The sequence below is a fragment of the Hypanus sabinus genome, chromosome 3 (assembly GCF_030144855.1).
Source record: "Hypanus sabinus isolate sHypSab1 chromosome 3, sHypSab1.hap1, whole genome shotgun sequence".
In the NCBI taxonomy this organism is placed as follows: domain Eukaryota; kingdom Metazoa; phylum Chordata; class Chondrichthyes; order Myliobatiformes; family Dasyatidae; genus Hypanus; species Hypanus sabinus.
Window position 1 is genome coordinate 141,546,622 of NC_082708.1, and position 24,455 is coordinate 141,571,076.

The following is a 24,455-nucleotide window of genomic DNA, read 5'->3' on the forward strand; positions in this document are numbered from 1 at the left end:
CAGTTTTCCTGGTGAATCTATAGATATCTTTTACCCAGTTAACACCGAATACTTGTCGCCAGTTAAAATGAAAGCTATCACTAATCTTCAAAAAGACTTTGCTTCTTGGTTATGGAGCCAGCCATACCTCTATTTCTGGTGTCCTGTCTGTAAGGAAGAGAATAATCAAATTTACTCTTCCCACCATTCAGAGTTTCTTGAAATATGGCAGCCATTACCAATTTCACAGCGCTCATCCCTTGCAGTAGGTGATCCATGTACATATCTCTCACTTTGGGAGATTCCGTTCCAGTTATACCATCATGATGTTGTACCTACCACAGAAATGTCAACATTTCCATTCAGATAAAACAAAAATACATGATTTTTGATGATAGTACAATCATCTTTTACTTTAATTTCAGTAGAGGAGATTCTACAATTCAGCACACATTACAAGGCAATGTTTTTTTTGTTTATTGGATGGTAAATATTTTCACTGCAAATCAGCAGCTTACACCCTGTGGGCAAATAATTTTCAGTGATATAGAGCGGTTCATGGAAACATTATGAGAAGATCCACCCTGTTTCTTTGTCACCAGTTGGTTTCCAAACGTTTAGATATGAAAATACTTACTTTCTATATTAAAGAACAACCACTCCTTCATTAATTACTAACCTCTCCAACCATTGTTTTTGCCCCAGGTACAGTCTGATGACATTCAGCACCTTGGGATGCTTTATTCCAATCGCTATCTAATGGTAGCAGCATTTCCTCTCGCTTTTAATATGCTCAAATAAATAAATACAAATTCTATTCAACAGACGCTGCCACTAATTTTTAGATTGTTGTTGCAAATTAAGTTATAATAATTTTAACATCAGCATTGTTCACTTAAAGCTCACACATCAGTGCATTTTCTGGAAACTTACAGAATTTAAAGGATGGTGGCATAGCAACACAAGTTTATATCTGACACAAATCACTTAAATCTCAGTTCAATTAGCACCCAGTAATTTACAAAGCATCCCATTATTTGTTATGCTATCATCTGACTACATTAGGCTGTGTGCTTAGTCCCTGCTCTACTCACTTGACACTTATTACTGTGTGGGTAAGCACAGCTCCAATACCAGATTCGAGTTTCCTGATGAAACCGTCATAGGCCAAATCAACATATCGGAGGGAGAGTGAAAATCTGGCTGAGTGGTGCCGGATATTCGATGTTTACAATACCAAGGAGCTGAGTATTGATTGCAGAAGAAGAAGACCAGAGGTCCATGAGCCAGTTCTCATCACAGAATCAGAGGTGGAGGGTCAGGAACCCTAAATTCCTCAGTGTTATTATTTTGTCCTGGGAACGGCACCTTAGTGAACTTTACATTTGCACTTAAGTGCAAATATAAAGAAAGCAAGGCAGCACCACCACTTCTTTAGGAGTTTGCAGAGGTTCGGAATGATATCTAAAACCCTGTCAAACTTCAACAGACGTGTAGTGGAGAGTATATTGACTGGCTGCATCACAGCCTGTATGGCAGCATCAATGCTCTTGAATGGAACATCCTACAAAAAGTAGTGGATACGGCCCAGTCTATCACAGGTACAGTCCTCCCAACCATTGAGCACATCCTCATGAAATGCTGTGGCAACAGAGCAGCATCTATCAATAGGGATCCCCAAACACCCAGAACATGATCTCTCCTCATTGCTGCCATCAGGAAGTCAGGACTCAAACCACCGGATTTAGGAGCAGTTATTACCTCTCAATCATCAGGCTCTTGAACCAAAGGAGATACTTCATTCAACTTCACTTGCCCCATCATTGAAACGTTCCCACAACCTATGGACTTAATTTCATAGACTCCTCAGCTTATGCTCCTGATATTATTGCATATTGATTTATTTATTTATTTATTATTATTTCCCCTTTTTTATATACTCTGACTGTTTGTTGTCTTCTGGTTGAATGCCCGTGGTCTCTCATTGATTCTGTTATGGTTATTATTCTATAGATTTAATGAGTATGCCCACAAGAAAATGAATCTCAGGGCTGCATTTGGTGACATTTATGTACTTTGACAATAAATTTACTTTGAACTTTTAATTTCTTTGCATCTACACCCGCTAATAACAGTAAGTCTGTGAAAAAAGACAGATGTAACAGCTGAATGTCATCAAAAAACAATGTTTATTCCTTCATAGAGTACTTTCCTTTGGGGTATTGGCACAATTTCATAAAATCATCCACATTCCTCAGGAAAAGTTAGTGTTCCCCATCCCAAGCAATCATTTCATTTAAAGTTCCATGCTACTTCTCAAAAATATATTTTATAATAACATACAGGCGTCCCAAAGTTATGAGCACCCCGACATGTACAACTTGTACATAGAAACCAGGAGAGTGGATTTGCTGGATACTGTGGGGCTGCACGCATCTTCCGCTGTGTGGGAAATTGGTCTGGGGCAATATATGAATGGCAGAGTTAATCATCCTGCTTTAACTACATGTTGCTTCTGGGCAGCCTGCATGTTCATTCAAATAACTGCTGCTCAGTCTCATTTTCCATGTGCAATCTGTCTGTGTTACGAACAGTTCTCTGTAACAGAACCCTACTGTAACACGGAAGGTCATGTTAAATGTATCCTTTTGGAAAGTGTGAGAAAAATTACTGGAGTGGAAATTCGAACTTAGCAGGCAAAACAGTAGTAAATGCATGTTGAATCTTGTTTGTGAAATAAGCAAGAGTTATACACAATTTCACATGCGGGCGAGGATGAATTTCTGCCTTAATGTTTGCGATAATGTTTATTATTCTTTTTAAAAGACAACAATTTGGAACATTTACATCCCAAGAAAATACGGTTGTTCACCATACCTCTGATACAGCCCATCTTAGCTGCTGAATTTTGTGAAGGGCCCAGAATTTATCAATAGATCCAAATGGGTATTTCATGAGATACAAAGTGAAAAGAGATTCACAAGCGTAAAGGAAAGAATTTGCTCTTCGGGCCAATCCTTTAAGCATGTTCCGGGAGGCATAAAATCCAGTCCAGGCCTGAAATGGCTCTGAAATTAGATAGGTGACATACTTCAACATCAGTAGTAAAATAATTATATAAAGTTTTAATTTACAGTGTGGAAAGAATTCATCAATAAACAAAATATGTAGAGTGGTCTATATTTTTGTGTTAACACTATGCTAGGCAAATTTGGATACTGTTGGGAGGGATGACTTACCTGGGACAAGCTGTGGCAGCCAGATCTCTGGCATTGAGGCTAGTTCTGCAGTGCAGAAAGGAGGGTGGACGAAGAGGAGAGCGGTAGTGATAGGGGACTCCATAGTTAGAGGTACAGACAGGAGGTTCTGTGGTCGTGACAGAGACTCCAAGATGGTTTGTTGCCTCCCGGGTGCCAGGGTCAGAGATGTCTCTGGTCACGTGCACAGCATTTGGAAATGGGAGGGTGAGCAGCCAGATGTCATGGTACACATCAGTACCAGTGATGTAGGAAGAAAGATTGAGGAGGTCTTGAAGAGTGAGTATAGAGAGCTTGGTAGGAAGTTAAAAAGCAGGACCTCGAGGGTGGTAATCTCAGGATTACTACCTGTGCCACATGCCAGTGAGGGCAAGAATAGGATGCTCTGGAGGATGAATATGTGGCTGAGGAACTGGCGTATGGGACAGGATTTCAGATTTCAGGATCATTGGGACCTCTTTTGGGGCAAGTAGCACCTGTACAAGAGAGACGGGTTACACCTGAACTACAGGGATACCAATATCCTTGCAGGGAGGTTTGTTAGTGCTATTGGAGGGGGGGTTTAAACTAGATTTGTAGGGGGATGGGAAACCAGAGTGACAGAGTAGATAGTGGAGTGGGGGTGAAAATAAATGATGTTAAAGTTTCATGCAAAGTCACAAACAGAAGGGTTGTGTGTGGTGGTAATAATCTTCTGAGGTGTTTCTATTTCAATGCGAGGAGTATTGTGGGGAAGGCTGACGAGCTGAGGATGTGGATTGACACATTGGAATTATGACATTGTAGCTATCAGTGAAACTTGGCTACAGGAGGGGCAGGACTGGCAGCTTAATGTTCCAGGGTTCTGATGTTTCAGATGTGATAAGGCAGAGGGATGAAGCGGGGGGGGGGGGGGGGGGAAGAGTGGCATTGCTAGTCAGGGTAAATGTTACAGCAGTGCTCAGGCAGGACAGATTAGAGGGTTTGCTACGGAGACCATATGGGCGGAGCTGAGAAACAGGAAAGGTATGACCACAATAACGGGGTTGTATTATATACCACCCAATAGTCAGCAAGAATTGGAGGAGCAAACCTGCAGAGAGATAGCAGACAACTGCAGGAAACATAGAGTTGTGATAGTAGGAGATTTTAATTTTCCACATATTGATTGGGACTCCCATACTGTTAAAGTTTTAGATGGGTTAGAGTTTGTAAAATGTGTTCAGTAAAGTTTTCTAAATCAATATATAGAGGTACCGACTAGAGAGGATGCAATATTAGATCTCCTATTAGGAAACGAGTTAGGACAGGTGACTGAAGTGTGTGTAGGGGAACACTTTGGTTCTGGTGATCATAACACCATTAGTTTCAAGTTGATCACGGATAAAGATAGATCTGGTCCTCGGGTTGAGGTTCTAAATTGGAAAAAGGCCAAATGTGAAGAAATGAGAAAGGATCTAAAAAGTGTGGATTGGGACAGGTTGTTCTCTGGCAAGGATGTGATTGGTAAGTGGGAGGCCTTCAAAGGAGAAATTTTGAGAGTGCAGAGTTAGTATGTTCCTGTCAGGATTAAAGGCAAAGTGAATAAGAATAAGGAACCTTGGTTCTCGGGGGATATTGAAACTCTGATAAAGAAGAAGAGAGAGATGTATGACATGTATAGGAAACAGGGAGCAAATAAGATACTTGAGGAGTATAAAAAATGTGAAAAAAATATTTAAGAAAGAAATCAGGAGGGTTAAAAGAAAACATGAGGTTGCTTTGGCAGTCAAGGTGAAGGATAATCCAAAGAGCTTCTACAGGTATATTAAGAGCAAAAGAATAGTAAGGGATAAAATTGGTCCTCTTGAAGATCAGAGTGGTCGGCTATGTACGAAACCAAAAGAAACGGGGGATATCTTAAATGGGTTCTTTCTGTCTATATTTACTAAGGAAACTGGCATGGAGTCAATGGAAAAAAGGCAAACGAGTAGTGAGGTCATGGAACCTATACAGATTGAAGAGGAGGAGGTGCTTGTTATCTTGGGGCAAATCAGAGTCGATAAATCCCCAGGAACTCACAGGGTATTCCCTCAGACCTTGAAGGAGACTAGTGTTGAAATTGCAGGGGCCCTGGCAGATATATTTAAAATGTCAGTATCTACAGGGGTGCTGAAGGATGGGAGGATAGCTCATGTTGTTCCATTGTTTAAAAAAGGCTCTAAAAGTAGTCTGAGAAATTATAGGCCAGTAAGTTTGACGTCGGTAGTAGGTAAATTATTGGAAGGAGTACTACGAAATAGGGTCTACAAATGTGAGGTTTTGCACTTTGGAAGGAAACACCAAGGTAGAACATACAAGGTAAATGGTAGGACACTGAGGAGTGCAGTAGAACAGAGGAATCTAGGAATACAGATACAAAATTCCTTAAAAATGGCATCACAGGTAGATAGGTTAGTAAAGAGAGCTTTTGGTACATTGGCCTTTATAAATCAAACTATTGAATATAAGAGTTGGAATGTTAAGGTGAGGTTGTGTAAGGCATTGGTGAGGTCGAATTTGGATTATTGTGTGCAGTTTTGGTCACCGAATTACAGGAAGGATATTAATAAGGTTGAAAGAGTGCAGAGAATGTTTACAAGGATGTTGCCAGGACATGAGAAACTGAGTTACAGAGGAAGGTTGAATAAGTTAGGACTTTATTCCCTGGAGTGTAGAAGAATGAGAGGAAACTTGATAGAGGTATATAAAATTATGACAGGTATAGATAGAGTGAATGCAAGCAGGCTTTTTCCAGAGGCTAGGGGAGAAAAAGATAAGAGGACATGGGTGAAGGGGGAATGTTTAAAGGGAACATTAGGGGGGGCTTCTTCACACAGAGTGGTGGGAGTGTGGAATGAGCTGCCAGATGAAGTGGTAAATGCAGGCTCACTTCTAACATTTAAGAAAAACTTGAACAGGTACATGGATGAGAGGTGTATGGAAGGATATGGCCCAGGTACAGGTCAGTGGGACTACGCAGAAAAATGGTTTGGCACAGCCAAGAAGGACAAAAGGCCTGTTTCTGTGCTGTAATGTTCTATGGTTCTAAATGGTTGGTTCTCAGCTCTATCAATGTCAATAAGGAGGAATAATTCACTTATTCACAGAAAGAAGCTAGGAAATAACATGAATTATACAGTACTGTATACTTAACCCAAAATAAAATTCAAGTATTTTCATAGAAACATGGAAATCCTACAGCACAATACAGGCCCTTCGGTCCACAAAGTTGTGCCGAACATGTCCCTACCTTAGAAATTACTAGACTTGCCCATAGCCCTCTATTTTTCTAACCACATACCTATCTAAAAGCCTCTTAAAAGACCCTATCATATCCGCCTCCACCACCATTGCTGGCAGCCCATTCCACGCACTCACCACTCTCTGCATGAAAAACTTACCCCGACATCTCCTCTGTACCTACTGCCCAGCACCTTAAACTTTTGTCCTCTTGTGGCAATCATTTTAGCCCTGGGAAAAAGCCTCTGACTATCCACACGATCAATGCCTCTCATCATCCTGTACACCTCTATCAGGTCACCTCTCATCCTCCGTCGCTCCAAGGAAAAAAGGCCAAGTTCACTCAATCTGTTTTCATAAGGCATGTTCCCAAATCCAAGCAACATCCTCGTAAATCTCCTCTGCACCCTTTCCATGGCTTCCACATCCTTCCTGTAGTGAGGCAACCAGAACTGAGCACAGTACTCCAAGTGGGGTCTGATCAAGGTCCTATGTAGATGCAATATTACCTCTCGGCTCCTAAATTCAATTCCACGATTGATGAAGGCCAATACACCATTTGCTTTAACCACAGAGTCAACCTGCGCAGCTGCTTTCAGCGTCCAATGGACTCGGACCCCAAAATCCCTCTGATCCTCCACACTGCCAAGAGTCTTACCATTAATAATCTGGCATAATATTTGACCTACCAAAATGAACCACTTCACACTTATCTGGGTTGAACTCCATCTGCCACTTCTCAGCCAAGTTTTGCATCTTATCAATGTCTCGCTGTAACCTCTGACAGCCCTCCACACTATCAACAACACCTCAACCTTTGTGTCATCAGCAAACTTACTAACCCATCCCTCCACTTCCTCATCCAGGTCATTTATAAAAATCATGAAGAGTGGGGGTCCCAGAACAGATCACTGAGGCACCCCACTGGTGACCGACCTCCATGCAGGATATGACCTGTCTATAACCACTCTTTGCCTTCTGTGGGCAAGCCAGTTTTGGATCCACCAAGCAATATCCGCTTGGATCCCATGCCTCCTTACTTTTTCAATAAGCCTTGCATGGGGTACCTTATCAAATATTTTGCTTAAATCCATATATACATCTAGAACTCTTCCTTCATCAATGTGTTTAGTCACATCCTCAAACAATTCAATCGGGCTCGTAAGGCATGACCTGCCCTTGACAAAGCCTGGCTGTCTACCGGTCGAAATGTTCATAAATACTGCCTCTCAGGATCTTCTCCATCAACTTACCAACCACTGAAGTAAGACTCACTGGTCTATAATTTCCTGGGCCATCTCTACTCCCTTCCTTGAATAAAGGAACAACATCTGCAACCCACCAATCCTCCAGAACCTCTCCCGACCCCATTGATGATTCAAAGATCATCGCCAGAAGCTCAGTAGTTTCCTCCCTCACTTCCCACTGTAGCCTGGGGTACATTTCGTCCGGTCCTGGCAACTTATCCAACTTGATGCTTTCCAAAAGTCCAGCACATCCTCTTTCTTAATATCCACATGCTCAGGCTTTTCAGTCTGTTGCAAGTCACCACTGCAATCACTAAGATCCTCTTCCATAGTGAACACTGAAGTAAGGTATTCATTAAATACCTCTGCTATTTCCTCCGTTTCCATACATACTTTCCCACTGTCACATTTGAAAGGTCCTATTCTTTCACATTTTATCCTCTTGCTCTTCACATATCTGAAACAGGGAATTCAAATCCAGTTAAGGTGGACATTTTGGCATGAACTGGTGCAGAAGGTGTTTAATGGTGTTCAGATCAATGAAATGAGTTTGCAGATCACTGTACTATACTGAGTACCGCACTCATATACCTCAAAAGCTAACCAGACTAGTTAAAACCATTCAGCCACCAGTAATCCACTTCATAAAAAGATCCTTGTAAAGATGGATTTTGTATTTGTAATTTATTGTCATGGTTTACATGTTTCAACAGTGAATTCCTTTGACTGCTTTCAAGCAATTATACAGGAAGACGGATTGGTCGTAAGTGTTTGGCAGTGAAGATCATCAACAACCCAAATTCAGCCGCTCACACTGGGTCATCATTGGCAAGCCCTTCAACCATTAGCTATCTTCCACCTATAATCTTCCTCAATGAATGGTAAATTGATAAACTGGTTTACTGTTGTCACAAGTACCAAGGTACAGTGAATTGCACGTGGGTTGTTTGGAAGGCTGGAGTTAACATGTGCCATGACTGGCATCTCAAAGCACTTCATGGTGGTGACTGTCAGAGCCATCGAGCAATATTCATTACGGCACTCTACTTTGTTTTCCTTAAGTAATCGGATGCTGTTCGTCTTTTTAAAGCAGATGAAAACCTCAGCTTGAAGCAGGGAGAGGGTAAAAGTGTCTGCAGATACCTCTGCCAGCTGATCCGCACAGGATCTAAGGACACAGCCAGGGACATCATTCAGGTCAGATGGTTCGCATAGGTTCACTCTCCAGGTTCCTTAAGATTGTTACAGCCGGGTTTAGCGGGTGGTAATGAGGACAAGCTCCTACCACCCATTAAATGCTCCCGCCTTTCACTTGTAGCTTCCCTACTAAGCCCAGCAGAACCATTTCTACTGACAGGAGAAGGGGCACAGTTGGGTTACTGGTGCCTTAAAACCAGTTGCTTCGGGCAGATGGAGCTTGTCAATCATGGTTAGCAGCTCATCTAGGTGAAGGAAAACTTACCTCAAACCTCCGTTGTCTTGCACTATACCTACTCAAGGGGAAGGCTTCGGTAATAAACCCCAAGGGAAAAGTCCAGAGCTGGAGTCCCTGAGGCAGTCTTATATTGAGTTCACTGGTGACTGGCAACTCCTACTCTGCAGTTGGTGCCAAACTAAATCCGTCTCTGCCATTTCCTTTGGGTTCCTCAGGTGTGTGGAGAGGGGGAGCCTGCTACATGGGCAACAGCTTGCTCTCCATATCATACTGCCCAGGCTTGCCTATCTAGACAGCTAGGACGCAATACCCATGGTCAACTCTGACCAACAGAGGCCCTCGACTCTGACCAATGGAGGCCCTCGACTCTGACCAACGGAGGCCCTCCAGAAGACTGATCTTATGTCCACAACTGTGACTCTGCGCACCTTACGCAAACCCAAAATTTGCAAGTTAACCAATTCTTTTTATGACAGCAAAATCTGCCATTTCAGATAAATGAACTTGTTAAAAAATATATTTATGACTTCACTTCATACATAACCTGGAACAGCTCTAAATTGCAAAATAAAAACCTTAAACAATTTTGTGAACAATGACTTTGCACTTATTTTGTTGCAGTCACTAATCAGTCTTAGAATGTGTTTCAAGAATCTTCGATATAAAGTGTTCTTGTAAGGTGGTAACATCTCTTAAAATTGCGTTCATGCTGTTATTACCAGTATGTGAATAGAATGAATGTGCACAATGGCTCCCTCTGCAGGAACTAGCAGGATTCAGCAGAGCCAACAAAATGAATAGCAAGAGATGCCAAGAATGATGCTTCACAGTTTTTGTAGTGTTTATAATAAACTAATCAGCATCATTTTCTGACTTAAAAAGTCCTGCAATTACCTCACAACACATAATCCTCCCAAATAATAAATGACTCATGTCACTATCTTGAGTACTTTTGTAATATTAGGCAATTACATCAATATAATAAGTACTTTGTATTAAACAACACTCTACAGAAAGAAATGTGGGCTCATTAGACTGATTTCTAGGATTGAAGTGTGCTAACCTAAACAAGAAAAGCTGGTCTGCTTTCACCAGAGTTTAGGCAACGGAAGGAGACCTACAACATTCTTCCCTCAAGCTATCAGACTCCTCAATACCCAGAGCCTGGACTGACACCTTGCCCTGTTGTCCTGTTTATTATTTATTGTAATGCCTGCACTCTTTTGTGCACTTTACACAGTCCTGTGTAGGTCTAGTATAGCTTCCTCTGTGTTTTTTTTTTAACATAGTTCAGTCTAGTTTTTTGTACTGTGTCATGTAACACCATAGTCCTGAAAAACGTTGTCTCATTTGTACTGTACCAGCAGTTATGGTTGAAATGACAATAAAAGTGACTTGACTTGACTTGAGGGAATGACAGGCTGAAAGGCTATTTTCACCAGATGAACTGAAGAAGATAGACATTTAGGACGGTGATGAAAATAAATTTCTTTATTCAGGGAATTGCAATTCTTTAGATTTTTTTTACCAGTGAAGGACTCAGTTACTTAGAACAAAAAAAAACATATGGGCTCTTCAAAACAAAGGAAAACAGAGGATCTGAGGATGTAGCAAGAAAACAGTAAGCTGCCATCTTACCAAGTGATCGATCGGGCTTCGGCGCTATGATCTATTCCTGATTCTATCTCATTCTTAAATTTTTATTAGTATTAGATGAAAAGAGTAACACTTCTCAAGATTTCCTTAGCATTGGAATATATTTTAAATGACTGAACTTAATTAAGAGCAATATTTTTGCACACTAACTTTAGATTAAAATATGACTTTGGCAACTCACAGATGGTGCCTTTTCTATGGGATGCTGTGGAATACCGCAAATTAACCCAATCAATATTGCCATCTCACATTGACCCAGATATTGTTTAAGGGATCATTGTGCAAGCATTGGAAAAGTTTCAAAAGTTACTGTGGTGAACTATATATACCTGTCTGGACACACCCTCCCCGCTGACTGCTCCTGTGGCCCCTCCCACTGACCGTGGCTCCTCCCACAGACACCGGTATAAAGGTGATTGGGGCCTGAGCCCTGCCTCTCAGTCTCCAGGATGTAGCATGGTGGTCAATTGCTGCTTGTTCTTTCTTCCAGTCAATAAAAGCCGATATCTCGCCTCACGTCTCAGAGAGTTATTGATGGTGCATCAGTTATGAGCCAAATGCTGGCAAATGGGACTAGCTTGGATGGGGCATCCTGGTCAATATGGGCCATATGGGCTGAAGAGTCTTTTTCTTGCTGTATAACACTGTGAATCAAAGATTGATTGTTCCGAGAGCAAACCCCAATGAAAGAAAGAAGCAACACAAGGCTTAAGGCATCACCACAACAAACTGCTGAGATTACTTCATTAGATCATTGATACATTTGATATTTTACTTAATTCAGCACAGTAACAAGTGTTTTCACATGAATATAAATTGTTTCCTCCAAAATGAGTACCTGAGGAGTAAGGGAGAAAATCCTGACTCTTTCGGATGTCCCAAGTCAGGTTTGCATTGTGAATTGCTTGAAAATATTCACTCAATGTTGCATATTGCACTGTGACTCCAAATTTATCTCCATGTTGGTTGACATAATCCATTAATGGATCCATGTTCTCAAACTGTACAGAGGCATTGAAAAACTGCTTGTCACAGCCCTGTGAGCAAAACGATAGGAGGCAAAGATAAAAGAAGCAGTTTCGCACAAACTGCTAATATATTGTTTCATGAATCAGTAACTTGTACTCCTGAACAGGGAAATCTTTACAGCTTAATGAACAAGTAAGATTGCGACAGTGATAAATTAATGCAGATGTAGAGTTTATGCAAAGACAAGGAGAAAGCTTACTGAAAAACTGTGCAAGGGAGAATAGAGTTTTGAAAGGATGGGAGGGGTAGTGGAGTCCATCGTGTCAAAGGAACAGCTGCCGATGGTGAAAAAAAATCGTATAAGCTAGCGCTGGTAAGCTAAAAGGACACATTATTAAGATAGGAGTATGGATGAATTAGTGGGTGAGAATAATGACTTTGAATTTGATGCACGAGGACACAGCAAGCCAGATGGCAAAGACAGGTCATGAGATGACTGAAACCCGACAGGATTACAAAGAAGTAATGTTAAGTTTTGGGGACTTAAAAAGAGAGACAACCAGATGTGGAAATTTTTTGGTTGCTTTTGGAAAAGATAGGATAAATAGATAGATGGAAATTGAGTTCAATCCAAGCAGAAACACCAATGTGCCACCACAAGACTTGAGCTAAAGGTTCCAACCAGGCCAATGGAAAAGAGCTGACGCTGGAGATGTAAAGGAAATGAAAGGAACCAAATCAGATTCTTTCAGTTTTCTGACATTTAGAAGAGGAAGTAACAACTTATCAGGTTTTGTCAGACATTATTTTAACAATTCAGTGATTCAAACCTGATGTCAACAGAACCTTCATGCACGACTGACTGTTTGACACTGAAGCAAAAAGGTAGAAACCAGTCAACAGAAATGAGAATTAGATAGAAAAGGAACGAATTATACTTAGTCAGCTACTTCATCAGTGACCTTCCTTACATCATAAGGGGAGGTTGACTGATAATTGCATCATTTTAAATTAATTTCAGAACTCCTCAGCAAATGTCAGACGAGGACATCAATCAAGCATGTGCTGACGAAGTGAAAAGTGGATTCACCCATCCTATCAATGGCATTACCAATGCTGAGTGCCCACCAGGGATATCTTGGGGGTAACCCAACCAGCCAGCCACACATATACAGGGCAGATCAGACACTGGGTAACCATCCGTGAACTTCTTGCTTCCTGGCACCTTCCTGGCCTTTCTACCATCTGCAAGGCACTCTAACCAGATCTGTGGAAGGAACTGCAGTGCCAACAAGTCAAAAGAAACTTAACACCAAGCAGGACAAAGTAACCCATTTGGTTGGCAACCCCATCGAACACTCTGAACATTCGTTTCCTCCATCACCTACACAAAGTGGCTGCAATAGACAGCATTTATCAAATGTATTGATGTTACTCAACGCTGACATCTCTTCCCCAACCTCCACCCGAGGGCAGCAAATGCTGGGCCACAGCAGCATCTGCAGGTTCTCCTCCAAGCCACACTGCATCTTGACTTAGCAACATAGTCCATCCTGTAACCGTGGCTGGTTTCAAATCCCAGAACACTCTTCCGAAAAGCATCACTGTGGTGCCTTCGCCAGAATGCAGTGCTTCAAGATGGCGGCTTACTGCCACCTTCTCAAGTACCACTACAGGATGGGCAATAATTACTGGCCTCTGACCATCCTTCAATCCTAAAGGTAATTAAATATCAACAAAACTGACTTGTTCACCTATAAATTACAAGAAATGAACTCAATCTCCCACTTATTAGAATTTATTTACTTTTACGTGTACGTTATTTAAGTATCAGCTCTCTAAATAAGTCACAAAGCACATAACTACATGTCAAGTATACACAAATCGTTCAGGATTTTGAAACAATCATCTTGTTTATACACTTCAGTACTTACCCACGGCCACAGAACGTGATTGGATCTGAACCAGGCTGCCCTCTCCTTTATGTTTGCTACCATGGTCTCTGCATAGGCGTGAATTGTCTGAGCGGTCACTGGGAGACTCATATTAGGGTAAATTCCATCTTTAGGAGGGTCAGGAAACACTGCAATTCCATTCCAATAAAAGCCAGATCTAAACCACATCAACAAAGTTACATAATCCTTCATGGCAAACCGATCAGCAGTAACATTTTTCCTTCTGTATTACAAAGTGATATTTTACCACCTAACCAGTGGGTACAAAGTCAAGTCAAATTTATTCAGAAAGCATATTTAAAAACAACCCATGTTGACCAAAGTGGTGTACAAACCATAATAGGTAGCTAAAATCACAAATACAGGAAACACAGATATAAACAACAAGGCGAGTACTCAGCTTTTAGGCACAAAATGAACAACAAATGAGCCTAGGCACAAGCCAAAATCAGCCACATCAGGAAGATACAAATGCTAGTAAATAAAGGTAAGTTTTGAGTCTGGGCTTAAAGGAGTCAATGGAGGGGACAGTTCTGATAGGGAGGGGAATGCCATTCCACAGTCTAGGGGCTGCAATAGCAAAGGGGCTGTCACCCCTGAACCTAAATTTAGATCGTGGGACAGCAGGAGCCCCAAGTCAACTGACCTGTGACAGCAGGGACATAGGCCCTTCAGCCCATCTAGTCCATGCTAATCATGCTGCCCACCATATATTCCTGTGTTTGGCCCACCCTACCCACATACATCTCAAAACATCTTTAAATGCTGTTACTGTACCTGCCTCTACCACGCCCTCTGGCAGACTCATTCCACATCTGCAGACTTTCTTGTGTTTATGATTTGCCATTCCATATACCCATCACCCTCTGAATAAAGAATTTTCTCCTCAGGTCCCTATTAAATCTTTCAACTCTCACGTTAAACCTGTCCCCTCTAGTTCCATGTTCCCTTTTCATAGGAAAAAGACTAAGTGTGTGTTTATCCTATTTATACTCTCCATGATTGTATATCTAGGCCAGGAAGCAACCTCGCAAATTTTCTCTATACTCTTACCAGTTTAATGATGTATTTTCTCCAACAGAACAAACAAAACTGTATACCATAGTTTAAAAGTAATTTCACCAAAATCTTGCACAAATAGAACTTGATGTTCAAACTTCTACTCTTAATGCCGATTAATGAAGGCCCGTGTGACGAATGTTTTCTTCATCATCTGTCTACCTATAATGCTGCTTTCAACACACTAGATACATATTCCCTCCATGAGATGATAAGACACAGGAGCAGAATTAGGCCACTCGGTCCATCAGATCTGCTTTGCCGTTCCATCGTGGTGGTTCATTATCCCTCTCAACTCCGTTCTCCTGCTTTCCTCCTATAACCTTTGATGCCCTGACTGATTAAGAACCTATCAACTTCTGTGACTTGGCCTCCAAAACTGTCAGTGACAATGAATTCCACAGATTTGCCACCCCCTGGCAAAAGAATGTCCTCATTTCTGTTTTAAATGGATGCCCCTCTTTTCTGAGGCTGTGCACTCAGGTCCTACTCATCCACTCAATCTCAGACCTTCAACGGGTTTCAATTAGATACCCCCTTCATTCTTCTGAACTCCAGTGGCTACAGGCCTAGAGCCATGAATTGCTCAACCATTAACCCTTTCATTCCCAGAATCATTCTCATGAATCTCCTCTGGACCCTCTCCAATGCCAGAACATCCTTCTTGGACCAAAGCTCCAATACTCCAAGGGCATTCTGAGCAATGCCTGATAAAGCCTCAGCATCACATCCTTGTTCTTTTATTCTAGCCCTCTCAAAATGCTACCATTATATTTGCCTTTTTTACCACCAACTTAACATGCAAGTTAACCTTTAAGGAATCCTGCACAAGTACTCCCAAGTTCCTCTGCACCTCAGGTTTTTCAATTTTCTCCATTTAGAAAATAGTCTACACCTTTATTCCTTCTAACAAAGTGCATGACAATACACTTCCCTACACTATATTCAATCTCCCATTTCTGTGCCTATTCTCCCAATCTGAGTCTGAAGACTTCTTGTTTCTTCAACACTATCTGCCTCTCCACCCATCTTTGCATCATCTGCAAACTTGGCCACAAAGCCATCAATTCTGTCATCCAGATTGTTTATATATAACATGAAAAGAAGCGGTCCCAACACCAATCCCTGCAGAACGCTACTAGTCACCAACAGCTAACCAGAAAAGACCCCTTTTATTCACAGTCTTTGCCTCCTCCAACCTATCCACACTAGTATCTTTCCTGTATACCAAGGGCTCTTATCTTGTAAAGCAGCCTCATGTGAAGCAGCTTGTCAAAGGCCCTCTGAAAATCTAGGTAAACAACCTCTACTGACTCTCCTTTGTCTATCCTGCCTATTATTTCCTACAAGAATTTCAACACTTTACCCTTCTCTGCCGAGCTTCAGAGCTGACTACAGTACCACTGGCCTGACTGCTGCTGTTGTGCAGAAATATACAAAGGGATATACATGTTGCTGAGGGAAAATAGCCACAGAAGAACCTTACAATGACTGCTTACTCCTCTTACTTCTCCTGGTGGTCACCCATCTACATTCTGAAGCCTGCACTCTGTGTGTGACCACCTCAATAAAGGTTTCATGAGGTTTTCAGTCTCCTGGATGAACCTCACTACATCCAGCTCCACATCTTGTTCCCTGACCTTGTCACCCAGGAGCTGAAGCTGAGTGCACTTCCTGCAGATATAGTCATCAGGGAGGATAAAAATACCACTTCTTACAGAAGGAGCGTTCCACTGCTTGATTTACCATTTTGCCTACACTTAAGTCTCAAGATTAATTTCTAGCCTGCACCCGTTCTCGCCCATGCCTGTTGGGCCAAAGCCTGACCATTCTAACACTGGCCCACTCCAATAATGGCCATTCTGCTTATATCTTGCTTCTTTTTATTGGCTCCTGCCAAGTGCCTAAAAGGTCACGATGAATTCAACCCGCTGAAAAGTTCCAAAAGGCCTCAAACTTCTTTTATATCTCATGCAGCCTCACCAACAAACAACCTTTCGTGATGATTGCCGCCAGCCTTTGTACTTCTGTTCCAAAAAACTCCCCAGGGCCCAACCATTCACTGTGTAAGTCCTACCTTGGTTTGACTTCCCAAAGTACAACAATTCTCACTTATCCCAATTGAAAGTAATTTGCCAATTCTTTACCCGCTTACCAATCTGATGAAGTCCCCTCTTTAATATTTTTATAGCCTTCTTCATAAAAGGAAGCAATACTGTCGGCCCTCCTTATTCGCAAATTCTGCATCCGCAAATTCAAACAACCACGAATCATGAAAACCCGGAAGTGCTCTTCCAGCATTTGTTGTTCGAGCTTGTACAGACTTTTTTTTCTTGTCATTATTCCCTAAACGATGCAGTACAACAACTATTTTACATAGCATTTACATTGTATTAGGTATTATAAGTAATCTAGAGATGATTTAAAGTATACGGGCGGATGTGTGTGGGTTATCGTGGATCGGGATCGAAAAAAATTGGAAGTTCTCTTACTAAGTAAGTCGGAACAGGTACATCCGGTATTATTTAGCGTCAGTTAGTCAAACATTTGTCTTAGTATATAGTATATATTTTACCTTTCTATGCATATAACACTTAAGAACGTATGTTTCAGCGGCGGGCTTGGGAACGGCAGTTTCCTTATTCAATCTAGTGACAGGCTACTCCTGAGTGTGCTCTTCACCATGCTGGGTTGATGTGGAGGATCAAAAACCCAAAACCCAATAATTAAACCACTGCGTTGTTTAGTAATAATTGTAGCTTTCGTTGGGGCAGGGCCTTTCTCACTTTATCTTTTAAAATTGTCCCAACTGTTGACCGACGTAGCCTAACGCTTTTCCAATGACTGAAGGCTCTTTCTAATCGCTTTATTATTTCTCCTGTATTTTCAATCGCGATCGTGATTACTTTCATGAACAGAAACACTGCGGATTCAGATCTCTGCCGCCGGGTCCTAATGTCCCCCGCACTGAGACAGGTTAAATAAGGGACTTGAGCATCCACGAATTTTGGTATCCACAAGGGGTCCCGGAACCAATCCCTCGCAGATAAGGAGGGCCGACTGTACTTTATATCAGTTTCCTTCATTTTTTTGGCGTTTTCTTTCTTGTGTCTGATTGGTGAGTGGGTGATCTGTTTATCTTTTGTGTGTAAGAGCGGAGGTTGAGGGTTTGGTACTACTGTCGCTGTACTTTTCTGTGAGTGACAAAGTCAGGGACTGTTATTGTGCTTTTTGTTTGCTGCAGGGAGGGGGGATTTTTGGGGTCTGCAAGTTTTGTTCCTTTTCTTTTTTGTCCCGGGGGGGGGGGGAGAAAGGGTTATATTTTCTTTCATCAACATCCATGGCCTTTTATTGCACATTGTATTGCACATGCACACTTTCACAATAAAATGAACCTTTCAACCTTGGGAAAGATTTAAAGAAGACCTGAGACCTGAAGGGCAACATCTTCACAGAAAGAGTGATGAGTATATGGAGCAAGCTACCAGAGCAAGTGGTTGAGGCAGGTACAATATTTAAAAGATACTTAGATTGATCCATGGATTGGAAGGTTGGGTTATGGGTCAAGTGCAGGCAAATAGACACCTTGTTTGGCATGGATGAGTTCCAATGTGGTACTATTCCATGATGACCGATTACTGGTTGTGAATTCTGCGAGATATGCTCATTTTTTTGTGTGTTGGGTGCTTGATATTTTCTTTTGAGTGGGTTCCATGGTATTTCTTTGTTTCATGGCTGTCTGCAGGAAAACAAGTCTCAGGTTGTATACTGCTGATTTTGCTATATTTTGACTTTGCTGATAGACAAAGCTTAGTTGTTGCTTCCTCAGTATTATATCTGTGCATGGGTGGAATTTATTCAGTGCTTCCCCATTAGCACTATGAAGGATAGCAAAAGTCAAATCAATATTGCTCCATCGTGCTTGCATGTACAGAAACATTTCATTTCATACTGCAATGCAGTATTTAATTAAACAATACCTAATAGTTGGCCATTTTAGTTGTTATAGTGAAAATTACTCTAATACCTGTTGGAAAATGGCAGGGAAGCTGGAACACAGTAACTGTATTGATCCATTGTATGAGTGAAGATCTCCTGTTTCTCAGCCAAAGAGGGAGAACCTTGCCAGACAAACTGAAGTTTCTGTATGGAAGGAGAAAAGCAATGAGAGAAAAGTAATTCAGCAATGCTCATTAGAATATTCTATAAGGAATACTTTATTTTTATTAAGATGGCATGCACTTTAGTAACATCTCATGACTTAAAATCCAACAGAAAGAGGGCTGTCTGATTAATTATTCACCCACTCATCATTGTTCTCTTGTAGGAGCTTTAGAAAAGGGCAAAGGTACTTAGGTGTGGAATTTCCCCATTAAAACCTCCAAGAACATCATTAAAATTAATCAACTAACAGAATCAACACAATCTCAGCAATTAGCCCAGAAATTGCAATAAACACTAATGTTATGTTCTGCCTTTCAATATGAAATTTATTCCATCAACTTCAACAGAATTAATTTCAGATGCAGCGTACAAAATGCTGATGCCTCTACTCAGCATATTCAACATAACTAGCAAGGTGAATTTTGAGCCAATTGTCTGTTAACAGTCTACAGTGTACAGCAATGATGATACCTCTGGAATACTGAAAACAGCTCAGGCCTCTTATGGTTGCATTCTCTTGCCTTGGACTCAGTGCACAGAAGGCTCGCTGAATTGGTAACTGGGATGAGATCATGTTACGGTGGACATCTGAGCTTAGATCAGGTAATTTTGCTGAGGTAAATGAGGTTTTGGGAGATAGGTACAATAGATGCTCAGAGGATGTTTCTCCTGTTTGAAGTAAAACAATTAGAGGTCATAGTTCTCTCAGCCATATGACAGGGATTGTTGAGATCTTCCATCCCAAGTGCTTTGTATGTTGAGCCACTAGGTTTATTCAAGCTGAGCTGGACTTTTGGACTGTAGAGAAATTAGTTGGGAAAGTGCAGTTGAAGCTAAGACAAAATCAGCCATGATTTTGTATTATGAACAGGCTTGAGGGAATACACAGCTTATGCCAGCTCTTACTTCTCAAGTTCCTTGGACACAAAATTTAGTCATGATCTTATGCACTTTCCAGTGCTACCGATCTTGACAGCCAATATGTCATACCATTCAGACACAGGGAGAAATTTCTGACAGTTCAAAATTTGATGCCAGCATTTCTTGCCACAATGTCTTTGGATAAGCTTCTAGTTAACCAAAACTGCTGTGTGACTAAAAGTACTATAGATTGAGAAACTTTTGAGATGTTCACCTCACAAAACTAGAACACTGAGGACTAACTGGTCAGAATAGAGATAGGCAGGAGTCAAGATTTGAATAACGTCTGTAAATTGCATTGCCCCTAGGGTTTTCCTTTCCTCTACTTTACCTTCTTTTTCTGCATCATGTCCTTTTCATCATAGTCAATGCGAGAGATGAGGTGAGCATTAAAACCAGCCAAAGCAAATACTATGGGTGTGGTGGCTGAGGCACCAAAGGGGTCCACATGCCACGAAAACTGAGGTCGTTTTCCAAATGTTTCGTATAGGAAGCCATGCCCTTCTGTAAAGATATAGAGTTTCATCAGAACTCCTTCAAAATCATAAAGGTAATGACAACTGCACATATTAATGCAACAGAAATAGGCAGTGATGTCTCTAATCCAACATGGCTCTAGAACCATACAGTTTCAATAAATTTAGTCATATTATTAAATACTAGGAAAACAATAATACAGTGAATTTTACTTAATTAGGGTATCTGTTCATCAGGGCAGCTGCTTATTTGGGACAACTTTTAAAAAACATAATCAAGGAAATAGCTGGGATTCCCTTTGTTTATTTGAGACACTATGCTGCTTAACTGGGATAGAAGACCATTGATGAATGATTTCTAACTACGTCAGTCATGTGCATTTTTGTGGCCATTAGACACTATACTGTGCTTAGCCCAAACAGTTTTTAGATAGCATCAGTTGCATGTACTTGAGATCAAAAGCAGTGAATTTTATCACTGATAAGAAATACTGCAAGAAATCAGCAGTAAGCTAATTGAGAACTGTTTTACTCACCACAGGTTCAAGCATTCAGGCTTGAAGATGCCAGAAAATGCTGAGGGTGACAATTGAATAATTTCACAACAGTTAGGAACTATGAGTAATTTGAAGGTATCGACAATCATTTTGAACGTTCCAATGAAAATGAAGATTTGAAGGACGCAATCGTCAAGTGGTTTGTATCAAGGTCGTCCACTATCTACATTAGGTGCCTGTGATGATCTTGTTCATTTGGTAGCAGATGTCCATCTTATCCAATGATAACAGGAAAACCTGCATAAGAGTGTTTTTAAAGCAGAAAAGCCGTTGCACTAGGGCAGTTCTCTTTTGACCTCGTGAGTAGTACAAGCAGTCATCACAGCTGGGGTCTTCATTGTTTGCAGTGGAAGAAGCCATTCCTGAATCATTGTGTTTGTGCGTTCAGGCTTCAGTACTTCCTCCTTGACGGTAGCAATGAGAAAAGGGCATGTTCTGGTTGATGAGGGTCCTTAATGATGGATGCTGCCTTTTTGAGGCATCGATTCTTGAGGATATTAGCTGGGGAAGCTAATACCCATGATGGAGTTGAGTGAGCCACAACTTTCTGCGTTTTATTTTGATCCTGTGCAGTGCCTCTATACTATTACAGTTAGAAAACTCTCTATGGCACATCTGTTGGCACTTGCAAGTGTCTTTGGTGGCGTACCAAATCTCCTCAAATTCCCAATGAAATATAGTTGATGTCAAGCCTTCTTTGTAACTGCATCAATATGTTGGGCCTCAAAGATGTTGACACCCAGGAACTTGATATTGCTCACCCTTTCCACTTTTGATCCCTCAATGAGGACTGGTGTGTGTGCCCTCGTCTTACCCTTTCTGAAGTCCTTTGGTCTCACCTGACCTCAGTGAAAACAGCCCCCTTGCATTTACCCAATCTGCACCCCTCATAATTTTGTAAACCCCAATTGAATCTCCCCTCTTTCTCCCACACTCTAGGGAATAAAGTCCTAACCCACTCAACCATTCTCTCTTCTTCAGGTCCTCCAAGTCCTGGCACAATCCTTGTAAATTTTCTCTGTACTCTTTCAATCTTTTTGGTATCTTTCTTGTATGTAGGTGAATAGAAATGTACACAATACTCCAAATTAGGCACTACCAATGTCTTATACAACTTAAACATTACATCCCAGCTCCTGTACTCGATGCTTTGATTGATGAAGGCCAATGTGCCAAAAGCTCTCTTTACAACACTATCTACTTCTGACAACACTTTCAAGGAATTATGAATCTGTGTTCCAGATCCCTCTGTTCTAACACACTCCACAGTGCCCTATTACTCACTGTGTAAGTTCTAGCCTGACTTGTTTTCCCAAAGTGTAACACCTCACACTTGTCTGCATTAAATTTCATCCACTTTTTTTCAGCCCATTTTTCTAACTGGTCCAGATCCCACTGCAAACTTTGAAAGCCTTCCATACTGTCTAATATTCTCCCTGTCTTGTTGTCAACTACAAATTTGCTGATCCAGTTAAGCATATTATCATCCAGATTATTGATACAGATAACGAAAAACAATGGACAGAACACCAATCCCTGTGGAACACCACCAGTCACAGGCACCCAGTCAGAGAGGTGCACGTGGATAAAAAGGAATACGGGAAAGAGCTGGAGACCAAGCTTGGGCAGAGTAGCACACGGGAGGTATGGAGAAGCATGAAGAACATCATTGGCTTCAATCAGACTAGCTGCAGAGCCTCGGAATGCAGCCATGAATGGGCTAATGAGTTAAACCAATTCTTTAATAGGTTTGACAATTGCACTCCCATTCAAACACCCTCAGCACAACAGTCCAGGTGCCGAGGCACCCAATACTCTCTCAGGATCAACATCTCCCTTCCTTCCTCCTCCCCCCTCCAGTTCAAGATGTAGATGAACAACACAGGCTACTACTGTCTACATTCCTTCTTTGCCCTGCACCTACCATCCATACCTCCACATACCAACTGCTACTGTCCCAATCTTCACCCACCCCCACACCCTATCTTCCACCAACTCCCAAGTCATCATGGACTCACCTTCACTACTGAGCAGCTGAAAAGGGCCCTGGGGAAACTCAGGCATGGCAAAGCACTGGGACCGGATGGGGTGAACCCCAAGTTGCTGAGGGAATATACTGAGCAGTTATACAGAATTCTCCAGGCTATTTTCAATCCGAGTCTCAACCCAAGCAGAGCAACCAAAAGTCTTGAATGACGACCATCCAGTGGCCCTGACCTCACACATCATGAAGACCCCAGAGAGGTTGGTCTCATCTCACCTCCGACCTGTGGTCAGATCAGCCCTCATGCCCTGCAGTTTGCCCACCAGAAGTCAACGAAGCTGTCCTCTATCTGCTGAACAGAGCCTACTCTCATATGGTGTGGTGAACTATGTGCCTGTCTGGACACGCCCCCTGCTGACTGCTCCTGTGGCTCCTCCCACAGGCCCCTGTATAAAGGCAATTGAGGCCTGACGCTCGGCCTCAGTCTCCAGGACACAGTATGATGGACACTCACTCCTGGTTCCTTCTTCCAGTCAATAAAAGCCGATATCTCGCCTACGTCTCAGTGTGAGTTATTGATGGTGCATCATATGGGTAAGCAGGGCAGCACGGTGAGGATCATGTTTTTTTGATTTCTCAAGTGTTTTCAATACCATACAGTCCTCATTGCTGGGGGAGAAGCTCTTCTCAATACAGATTGGCACTTTCATTGTATCCTGGTTAACGGACAACCTGACTGGCAGATCACAGTTTGTGCAGCTTCAGAGCTGTGTGTCAGACATGGCTACAAGCAACATTGGGGCCCCACAGGGGACTATGTTGGCTCCCCTTCTGCTTACCATGTTTACCTCAGACTTCAGATACAACACTGAGTCATGACATCTGCAGAAATTCTCTGATGACTCAGCAATAGTTGGGTGTACAAAGGGAGGATGGGAGGATGAGTACAGGACCCTGGTAGATGACTTTGTCGAATGGTGCAAGCTGAATCATCTGCAGCTCAACATCAGTCAGACAAAGGAGATGGTGATGGACTTCAGGAAGACTAAGCCTGCACTGCTCCCTGTTACTATTGATGGTGAGGATGTGGATGTAGTGAGGACCTACAAGTTCTTGGGCATGCAACTGGATGCCAGATGAGTGGAGCACCAACACAGACGGTGTGTACAAGAAGGGCCAGAGTCGTCGCGACTTCCTGAGGAAACTGAGGTCCTTTGGAGTCTGAGGAAACTGAGGTCCTTTGGAGTATGCAGGCCTCTCCTTCACATGTTCTCCAGTCTGTTGTCACCAGTACGATCTTCTTTGCGGTGGTGTGTTGGGGCAATGGCATCAACACAGGTGATACCAACAGGCTCAATAAACTGATTGGAAAGGCTGGCTCTGTTATAGAAGTCAAACTGGACACACTGGAGGCTGTGGTAGAACAAAGGACCCTACAGAAAATCCTGGCATTGCTGACTCATTTCTCACCTTCTATGTGCCACCTTAACTGAACAGAGGAACACCTTTAGTAAAAGATTAAGACAACTGCACTGCTCAAAGAGCATTATATGAGA

The 24,455-nt window shown here is 41.9% G+C and overlaps 1 protein-coding gene across 1 annotated transcript in view; it reads right to left on the minus strand.

Moving 5' to 3' along the window:
* The window catches only part of man2b2 (mannosidase, alpha, class 2B, member 2), a 146,929-nt gene that overhangs the window by 106,439 nt on the left and 16,035 nt on the right, over positions 1 to 24,455 (minus strand). Inside the window, exons 4-9 of the mRNA XM_059965249.1 lie at positions 20,214 to 20,386; positions 18,825 to 18,940; positions 13,718 to 13,895; positions 11,653 to 11,851; positions 2,857 to 3,047; positions 128 to 314 (exon numbers count right to left, since the gene is read on the minus strand). Of these exons, the coding sequence (XP_059821232.1) occupies positions 128 to 314; positions 2,857 to 3,047; positions 11,653 to 11,851; positions 13,718 to 13,895; positions 18,825 to 18,940; positions 20,214 to 20,386 (1,044 nt within the window). The remainder of the gene's footprint in view (positions 1 to 127; positions 315 to 2,856; positions 3,048 to 11,652; positions 11,852 to 13,717; positions 13,896 to 18,824; positions 18,941 to 20,213; positions 20,387 to 24,455) is intronic.